A 10483-nucleotide genomic window follows, 5' to 3' on the forward strand; every position below is an offset into this window, starting at 1 on the left:
AAAGTTATATGAATGACAATTAAAAAAGTAAATATTTTCAGAACTGATTTTCCCGTTCCCACTGACTCCAGTGCAATATGTATAATGCAGAAAGGTAACACAAAGTGCAGTGCGCACAGCAACATAGAATTTGAATAACTTCACCATGCACTATGTTTAATCGGGTTTAAATGCTGCATCAACGCATCTAAAAAGTGCCCGTGTAGTTGACGCCTTTCTGGCATTTTTCACAGAGGCTCCAGACTCACCCACTGAGTCGTTAGCTAATGTCTTCAAGATCTCCCAGGCCCGACGCTTAGCATCCTCTGCAAAGTGATCGGTGTCCAGCAGGTCAGGGTAGGTACACAGAGCGGCCACCTACAGAGAGAGAGAAGTGACACCGCTCTAAGCAGGTAGTGACATGATAAGTACTATAAATACATAAAAGTAATTTTCAAAACTAATCACAAAATTAAATGTCTTGCATGCTGGGGGGGGGGGGGGGGGAGTTGGCCTGCTTAGTTGCCATGTGCCAACATGTGAAAGTAGGAGGGTTGCCTTGGAAGGATCAAGAGAACACATGGGCGCATGGGGTTTAATAAAGTGGGTAGTGTGGGAGTAAAACAAGCACAACCACTTGTGTCAATGGCTACAAAGATCCCCCATTCATTGGTGGTAGTGGTATTAAAGTAGCACCCCCTAGGTAATCTAGATAGGCTTTATTGATTTTCTTTAGACAGAGGCTGGGTAGCAGCCTGGTATGAGTCAGCCTGGGAGTGAGGTAGAAAGTTCACCTCAGGACAGGCTTGGAGGCTCTACAGGTCAGGACTTCTGGAGTCTTTCCACCCTTCCAGAAACATAATGAACTTTTTATAAGAGGAGCGGAGGAGGTGGGGAGGCCCAGATCTGCATGGTTAGGGGCCTTGGCCAATCCCAGGCAGGAGGCCAGGCATGATGATGACCAAGGACAACCCCTAAATGTGGAAGAGCCTATGCAGCAGGGAGAGTTTCTAGAGTCGGGTGGAAGATGGAATGAAGGAAGGTGCTGGAGTGTGGAGCCTGGGAGGGGACCCCAGTAAGGGGAACCTACCTACAGGCTGGTTGCTGGACAGGAGGATCTTCACTATTCCACTCTCTTGGGGAGGACATCTTGAACAGCAGGGAAGGAGCCAGCCCAGCGAAAGGCCTGAAAGCAGCTACCAACCCACCTCGCTGACAGGACAGGATAGTGTGAGTACTTCTACATCCCCTGGGCCAGATAAAGGGAGAGGGCGGTCAGGTGCAAGACCTAACTAGTTCTAATCCAAGAATACTTCACTATTGGATTTTGGAATCCCTTGCCCAGGGATACCCTCAGTGCAGCTGGGTGAAGAGATGAATTCATCTGGAGTCTGAGGAAGTACACCAAGAGGACTTCAGTTGCTATTTTTGATCCACAAAAAAAAAAGCTCAAGGACTGTTTACTGACTCTGAATGTGCAAGTGTGGAAAATGCATGTTGCCTGGCTGTGCAGAGCTTAAGGGGACCCAAAACAAATCCAATGGCCCTTGAGAGGATAGCGCTACATTAACATTAAACCCCAGCATTTGTGGTCATTGGAAGACTTGAGGCTGTAGTAAGAACCCTCTTCTCCAACACTGTTGGTCAGTGGTATGCTTGGGCAACAATAGAAAGACCCTCCCCCCAGCAATGATGGTCATTGGTAGGCTTAGACTGTAATAAGAAACACCTCCCCCCCAACATCAGTGGTCAGTGGTAGGCTTAGGTTGTGTTAAGAACCCTCTTTCCCAGCACTGATGATCATAGGTAGGCTTAGGCTGTAATAAGAGCACTCTTCCCCAGCACTGGTGGTCAGTAGTAGGCTTGGGCAACAATAAAAAGACCCTCCAACCAACAATGATGGTCGTTCGTAGGCTTAGGCTATAATAGAAAACACCTCCCCCCCAACATCAGTGGTCATAGGTAGACTTAGGCTGTGTTAGGAACCCTCTTCCCAAGCACTGGTGGTCATAGGTAGGCTTAGACTGTAATGAGAACCCTCTTCTCCAGCACTGGTGGTCAGCGGTAGGCTTAGACTGTAATAGGAACCCTGTTTCCCAGCACTGGTGGTCAGTGGTAGGCTTAGGCTGTGAAAAGAACCCTCTCCCCCTGCATTGGTGGTTAGTGGCAGGCCCAGGCTGTAAAAATTGGTGATGGACTGAGAGCGTTGCAAAGGTGTCCCCTACCAGGGGAATTTGTGAGGAATGAGCCATCTACAGTGCATAGATCAATAATGGACCCGCGGTGGGGCAGGTTGGCGATAAAAGGTGTCCCCACCCTGAAAACCCAGGAGGAATAAGCCATATTCAGTGTTGTACTGGGAGTTTAGCAAGTTGGTGATAAAAGGTGTCTCTCACCCCTCAGAAAGTCACTAGCAATGAGCCATGTACAGTGTATTAATCAGACCGGGAGCTTGGTGGGTTACTGATAAAAGGTGTCCCCCACCATGTGAAGATGGAGAGAATGAATTATGCTTAGCGTGTTAATTGGTGTCGAAGCGGGAGATGGCTGGTTGCAAATAAAAGGTGTCCCTCACCCTGGAAATTCAGCAGAAATGAGCTGTGTCCGTTGCATTGATCAGTGATGGGTCAGAGAGTGACAGAATGGAGATAAAAATTGTCTCTCACCCCTGGAAAGCTGGAAGGAATGAGCTGTGTACAGTGCATTGATCAGTGATGGACCAGGAGTTGGGCAGGTTGGTGAATGTCTTCTCTGCTCTTCCCAAGACCTGCTCCTCTCTGGCTTCCTTGTCTTCTCCTCTCGTGCTCATCTCCAGGACTTCCCCAGAGCCTCTCCCATCCTCTGGAACTCCCTACCCCAAACTGTCCGACTATTGCCTGCTCTGTCCACTTTCAGGTATTCCCTGAAAACCCATCTCTTCAAGGAAGCCTATCCTGCCTTCAGCTAATAACCTAATCTTCTCTTTCTCCCATCAGTTCATCCCCAACATTACCTTTTGTTCCAACAGCCCCTCCCTGTTAGATTGTCAGCTCCTAAGAGCAGGGCCCTCCTAACCCTCTTGTATTGAACTGTATTGTTGCTGTATTGCCTCCCGTTATATTGTAAAGCGCTGAGCAAACTGTTGGTGCTATATAAATGAGCTGTCTACAGGGCAGTGATCAGTGACTGACAGAGAATTTGGCAGGTTTGTGCTTAAAGGTGTCGCTCACCCTGGGATGATGGGAAAAAAGCCACATGCAGTGAGGAGCAGTGAGGAGCAAGGAATTTGGCAGGAAGGTGGTGTCCCCCACTCTGGGAATTTGGGAGGAATGACCATGTACAAATAATTAAAGGTGTCCCATATCCCAGGAAATCAGGAGAAATGAGCTGTCTACAGGGCAGTGATCAGTGATGGACTGGGAATTTGGCAGGTTGGGGCTTAAAGATGTCCCTCACCCTGGGAAGATGAGAAAAAAGAGCCACATGCAGTGAGGAGCAGTGAGGAGCAAGGAATTTAACAGGATGGTGGTGTCCCCCACTCTGGGAATTTGGGAGGAATGACCATGTACAAATAATTAAAGGTGTCCCACATCCCAGAAAATCAGGAGAAATTCAATTGTCTACAGGGCAGTGATCAGTGACTGATCGGGAATTTGGCAGGTTGGTGCTTAAAGGTGTCCCTCACCCTGGGAAGATGAGAAAAAAGAGCCACATGCAGTGAGGAGCAGTGAGGAGCAAGGAATTTGGCAGGATGGTGGTGTCCCTTACTCTAGGAATTTGGGAGGAATGACTATGTACATTACATTGATTGGTGACAGACCAAAAACATGGCAAAATTGATGACAAAAGATGTTCCTCATGCCGGGGAATTGATCTGCGACATCATTGGCAGATGTTGATGAGTTCCAGCGCCAACCCCTCACCTGTCTCAGGAAGGTGCGTGGTTTGTGTCCCATGGCCTGCAGGTCCCCAAAATGGCATTTTATGACCTTACCAAACGGCTTGATAATCCCCTGAGGAAGAAAAAAGAATATTTAGACATTACAGAAACTCTTCTCCTGAATGATCTCCATGTACATTTCCTGGGAAGGGTCCTCCACTTCCACTCAGACACACTGTCCTCACTTCTCCATTATGTTTGAAGGAATGGACAATAGTGGGGTAATGGGTGTTGTGTGCGCTCACATTTTCCGATGCTGACACCAGCCAGGGGGTGTCCTTTTCACTGCTACATGATGTAGGGTCAGTCCACCCAAAAGTAATAGGTCAGCTTTAGGTCGAACCTGGGAGGTATGTGTGACCTGATTATTTTTTGGTGATTCCTTTAGGGAAATCTCCCTGCCATAATTCCTGGCTCGGTTTTTGTCCATCTGAAGTTTTTGCTGTTCCTGTCAACCTATCTGGCACATCAGGTGTGTAAAACCAGAAACTTAATACAGGGATGGTGGGAATCCCTCATAATCAGTACAACAGACTTGAGAAGTCAGTGCTGGGTTGGTTGGGTTCCTTGGCACATTAGGTGTGCAGGGATGGTGATAACCCCTCCTAATGGGTACAGCAGATGTGCAGACCCGATAACCCAGTGCTGGGATGGTGGGAAGCCCTCATAATGGGCACAGCAGATGTGCAGACCCGATAACTCAGTACTGGGATGGTGGAAAGCCCTCAAAAGTGGTGCAGCAGGTTTACAGACCTGGGTACTCAGAGTGGGGATGGTGGGAACTTGCATTTGAGTGCTTTGGTCTGTTTGATCACCTTTAAAATTGAAAGATGGTGGAAAGTGGCTGAAATTACTAGAACATTGCCCCATGTCTGGCCAGCTATAGCATACATACCAACTGTACTGGGTATACAGGATAAACACTCATAGGAGGAGCCTTTATGATGGGTGGGACCAGGGGCGGAATGACCATTTGGAAACTCAGGCACTGCCCGAGAGCCCAGGGTCAGTTGGGGGCCCCATGAGATGCCCCTGGTACCTTTTTCATAGGCTTTTTTGAGTTTGGGCAAGGAAACTGGGGCCCCATGATCCCTTATTGCCCGGAGGCCCATGAGTTGTCAGTCCGCCCCTGGGCGGAACCATTACAAAGAATGTACAGAATACATTTTCATAGGTGGAGCCATTACTGAACCTATGCAGGATAAATCCTCAGAGGAGGAGCCTTAATGTTAGGTTGAACCAATACTAAACCTGTACAGACTAACTTGTTATAGGAGGAACCTTAATGTTGGGTGAAGCCATTACTGAGCCTGTTAAAGGATAGGTCCTCATAGGAAGAACCTTTTTTTGTTGGTTGGAGCTATTATTCTGCCTGTGCATAATAAATCCTCATAGGAGGAGCCTTTTTGTTGAATGGAGCCACCAATGAGCCTTTACAGGGTAAATCCCCATATGAGGAACCATTACTGAGCCTGTGCAGGATACATTCTTATATGAGGAGCCTTTATGTTGGTTGGGGCCTTTACTGAGACTGTACAGGATAATTCCTCATGAGAGAACCATTATGTAGGGGAGATCCATTACTATTACAGTATAATTCCTCATGGGAGGAGCCTCGATATTGGCTTAAGCCATTACTGAACCTGTACATGAGTGCTCTATACTATTTACGTTTCCCAGAATATCTGGACACATTGGGCATTCAGCACAGAATAAGAAACGTTTGCAGTGAGTAAATCTTTCCCTGGCACCTCCTGGGTGTGTCCAGAAATGCAGCAATTCAATGCATTTTCCACCCGTGCCCCAGCCAATAGCTCACCCTCCCGTTCTCACACCTGATTGATCTCCTGCTGCATCTTCACTGCTCGGGCTGACACTGACCCCAGAATTGGGACCCTCACATCCCGGACCGCTTGGTTCATGGTCTCCAGGTTAAGAAGTCGCTTCCTGGACCCCATCTTCCCTGTGGTCAAAAAAAAAAAAATGGAGATGAGACATGAGAAAGTATTAATGTACAAAGAGGAACCCTTTGGTGTGCCGGGGCCCCTCACACAGGATGTTCATAGATGGGCAGATACAGCATCTGCTGATCTTTTGTGTGCCAGCTGCCCAGCATACTGAAGCAGCACATGAGCTGCAGGGAAGAGTTGTACTCATCATAGAGAGACCTTCCAGTTGAACCCCATCCTGGTGTGATATTCTCCAACCACCGTTTGAAGCCCGGCAGCCAGAAGTAAGAGAAAAGGTGCAGTCTGAGGATCTATCCACTGTGTGGTGTTTCCTTCTTTCCATCCTTCCTCAACCTCCTTCCTTCCTTCTTTCCTTCATCTCCTTCCTTCCTACATCTCCTTCCTTCCTTCCATCTTCCTCAATCTCTCTCCATCCTTCATCTTCTTCCTTCAATTCTTCCTCAATCTCCTTCCTTTCATCCTTTCTTCATATCCTTCCTTCCATCCATCCTTTCTTCCATCCTCCCTTCATCTCCTTCCTTTCTTCCATCATTCCTTCATTTCCTTCATTCCTCTTCTTCCTTCCTTCCATCCTTCCTTCATCTCCTTCCTTTCTTCCATCCTTCCTTCATCTTCTGCCTTCCTTTCTTCCATCCATCATTCCTTCATCTCCTTCCTTCATCTTCTTCCTTTCTTCCATCCTCCCTTCATCTCCTTCCTTTCTTCCATCATTCCTTCATTTCCTTCATTCCTCTTCTTCCTTCCTTCCATCCTTCCTTCATCTCCTTCCTTTCTTCCATCCGTCCTTCATCTTCTTCCTTCCATCATCTCCTTCCTTCATCTTCTGCCTTCCTTCCATCCATCCTTCCTTCATCTCCTTCAATGTCCTTCCTCTCCCTTCATTTCACTTTTTTTATGACTGTACATGTAGTTCAGCAGTCAGTCCGGCATGATATCACCTGTAGTTCAGCCGTCACCCTGCTATGACTGTACATGTTGTTCAGCCGTCGGCCCCGTGTGATCTCACCTGTAGTTCAGCCGTCACCTTGCTATGACTGTACATGTAGTTCAGCAGTCAGTCCGGTATGATCTCACCTGTAGTTCAGCCGTCACCTTGCTATGACTGTACATGTAGTTCAGCAGTCAGCCAGGTATGATCTCACCTGTAGTTCAGCAGTCACCCCGCTATGACTGTACATGTAGTTCAGCAGTCAGTCCGGTATGATCTCACCTGTAGTTCAGCAGTCACCCCTCTATGACTGTACATGTAGTTCAGCAGTCAGTCCGGTATGATCTCACCTGTAGTTCAGCCGTCACCCCGCTATGACTGTACATGTAGTTCAGCCGTCGGCCCCGTATGATCTCACCTGTAGTTCAGCCGTCACCCCTCTATGACTGTACATGTAGTTCAGCTGTCGGCCCCGTGTGATCTCACCTGTAGTTCAGCCGTCACCTTGCTATGACTATACATACAGTTTGGTATTGCAGATTCAGTGAAATATTAAATGAAATAATGGGTCTGTCTGTGTCTTGCGGGTTATTGTATAATCTGCGGACAGAACATTTATTAACTGCGGAGTCAGGAAGATTGTCTCACGATATCAGGAAACATCATAAATTCCAGGTATGGCCACCCTGACTCCTTCACATGTGATATCGTTCTGCTGTGTCAGGTCTGTAAATCAGGTGCCATGGGGAGTATTTACTAAAAGAACAGAGCGTGTTCACATAGAATGGTGAATGTGAACTCTCCCTTTCATTCAATTGATAAAAAAATCAAACAAAGTGATTCATCCAAATACATGAAAAACAAGTGAATACATAAGCGCAAAAACGCAAAGTCTATTCTTTTAAAAATTCTCCACTCTCTAAATATTCTATATGGTAGAGAAGATGTGAGTCCAATAAAGTTCACGGTATACCAATCCGCAGATCCGATCCATCCTGCGGGGATCGTCGGCTTTCATTACAACTTACCTTTTCATGGAGCGGGTCCGGTGTCACCCTGTATAGGTTGCATGCCAATGGCAGATTGAGCATAATGGATCGGAGTCCAATCCATTATGCTCCCCAATCTGCAGATCCGATCCATCCTGCGGAGATCGTCGGTTCTCTTTACAACTTACCTTTTAATGGAGCGGGTCCGATGTCACCGCGTATAGGTTGTATGCCGACGATTCCCGCAGGATGGATCGAATCTGCGGATTGAGCATAATGTATCTGAGTCCGATCCATTATGCTCCCCAATCCGCAGATCCGATCCATTCTGTGGGGATCGTCGGCTGGCTTTACAACTTACCTTTTCATGGAGCGGGTCTTGTGTCACCCCGTGTGGTAGGTGTCACCCAGGACCCCACTGCCTGGCGGCAAGGAGCGATCTCTCCAACCCAGTGGAGATATACTCAATGGTATCCAGCACATAAAGAATAGAGAAGGAACTCCATACTGTAACCAGTAAGTTACCACATCCATTGAAGGAACTCACATGGAAGAAAAATATATTTTAAATATATTTTAAAAATATTCTTCCCAAATATATTGACATATATTTGAAATGCTATAATTTTGGCCATATTGAATATATTTCAATAAATTTTATATATATATATAGTCAGGTCCATAAATATTGGAACATTGACACAATTCTAACATTTCTGGCTCTATAAACCACCACAATGGATTTGAAATGAAACAAACAAGATGTGCTTTAACTGCAGACTGTCAGCTTTAATTTGAGGGTATTTACATCCAAATCAGGTGAACGGTGTAGGAATTACAACAGTTTGCATATGTGCCTCCCACTTGTTAAGGGACCAAAAGTAATGGGACAATTGGCTTCTCAGCTGTTCCATGGCCAGGTGTGTGTTATTCCCTCATTATCCCAATTACAATGAGCAGATAAAAAGGTCCAGAGTTCATTTCAAGTGTGCTATTTGCATTTGGAATCTGTTGCTGTCAACTCTGAAGATGAGATCCAAAGAGCTGTCACTATCAGTGAAGCCATCATTAGGCTGAAAAAACAAAACAAACCCATCAGAGAGATAGCAAAAACATTAGGCGTGGCCAAAACAACTGTTTGGAACATTCTTAAAAAGAAGGAACGCACCGGTGAGCTCAGCAACACCAAAAGACCCGGAAGACCATGGAAAACAACTGTGGTGGATGAGCGAAGAATTCTTTCCCTGGTGAAGAAAACACCCTTCACAACAGTTGGCCAGATCAAGAACACTCTCCAGGAGGTAGGTGTATGTGTGTCAAAGTCACCAATCAAGAGAAGACTTCACCAGAGTGAATACAGAGGGTTCACCACAAGATGGAAACCATTGGTGAGCCTCAAAAACAGGAAGGCCAGATTAGAGTTTGCCAAACGACACGTAAAAAAGCCTTCACAGTTCTGGAACAACATCCTATGGACAGATGAGACCAACATCAACTTGTACCAGAGTGATGGGAAGAGAAGAGTATGGAGAAGGAACTGCTCATGGTCCTCAGCATACCACCTCATCAATGATCATGGTGGTGGTAGTGTCATGGCGTGGGCATGTATGGCTGCCAATGGAACTGCTTCTCTCGTATTTATTGATGATGTGACTGCTGACAGAAGCAGCCGGATGAATTGTGAAGTGTTTCGGGAATATTATCGGCTCATATTCATCCAAATGCTTCACAACTCATTGGACGCTTCACAGTGCAGATGGACAATGACCCAAAGCTGACTGCAAAAGCAACCAAAGAGTTTAAGGGAAAGAAGTGGAATGTTATGCAATGGCCGAGTCCATCACCTGACCTGAATCTGATTGAGCATTTCACTTGCTGAAGACAAAACTGAAGGGAAAATGCCCCAAGAACAAGCAGGAACTGAAGACAGTTGCAGTAGAGGCCTGGCAGAGCATCACCAGGGATGAAACCCAGCGTCTGGTGATGTCTATGTGTTCCAGACTTCAGGCTGTAATTGACTGCAAGGGATTTGCAACCAAGTATTAAAAAGTGAAAGTTTGATTTATGATTATTATTCTGTCCTATTACTTTTGGTCCCTTAACAAGTGGGAGGCACATATGCAAACTGTTGTAATTCCTACACCGTTCACCTGATATGGATGCAAATACCCTCAAATTAAAGCTGACAGTCTGCAGTTAAAGCACATCTTGTTCGTTTCATTTCAAATCCATTGTGGTGGTGTATAGAGCCAAAAATGTTAGAATTGTGTCCATGTCCCAATATTTATGGACCTGACTGTATATAGTGTGTATATATATATATATATATATATATATATATATATATATATATATTTTATTTATTTTTTTTAAATATATTCTTCAGATTTTTTTTAACATATAAAATAGTCATTGTAACATATATTTTTACATATACAGTGGGGAAAAAAAGTATTTAGTCCTCCACCAATTGTGCAAGTTCTCCCACTTACAAAGATGAGAGAGGCCTGTAATTGGCATCATAGGGAGACCTCAACTATGAGAGACAAAATGAGAAAAAAAATCCAGACAATCACATTGGCTGTTTTGGAAAGAATACATTTGCAAATTATGGTGGAAAATAAGTATTTGGTGAATATGAAAAGTTCATGTCAATACTTTGTTATATATCCTTTGTTGGCAATGACAGGTCAGACGT

At 45.5% G+C, this 10483-nt stretch overlaps 1 protein-coding gene across 4 annotated transcripts in view; it reads right to left on the minus strand.

The window, feature by feature from the left end:
* Positions 1-7342, minus strand: part of LOC149434010 (alanine aminotransferase 2-like) — a 53079-nt gene extending 45737 nt beyond the window's left edge. The window contains exons 1-4 of one of the 4 annotated variants that reach the window (XM_089664227.1): positions 7283-7342; positions 5734-5861; positions 3882-3971; positions 249-357 (exon numbers count right to left, since the gene is read on the minus strand). In XM_089664227.1, coding sequence (XP_089520353.1) covers positions 249-357; positions 3882-3971; positions 5734-5856 — 322 coding nt within the window. In that variant the 5' untranslated portion in view covers positions 5857-5861; positions 7283-7342. Of the gene's footprint in view, positions 1-248; positions 358-3881; positions 3972-5733; positions 5862-6874; positions 6909-7146 lie in introns of those variants that run through there. The other 3 variants (XM_089664225.1, XM_089664224.1, XM_089664226.1) reach the window with 3 other exon arrangements.
* Between the last annotated feature and the right edge of the window lie 3141 nt (positions 7343-10483).

Source organism: Staurois parvus, unplaced genomic scaffold (genome assembly GCF_062004578.1).
Source record: "Staurois parvus isolate SC_StPar_1 unplaced genomic scaffold, SC_StPar_1.0 ptg001861l, whole genome shotgun sequence".
Classification (NCBI taxonomy): domain Eukaryota; kingdom Metazoa; phylum Chordata; class Amphibia; order Anura; family Ranidae; genus Staurois; species Staurois parvus.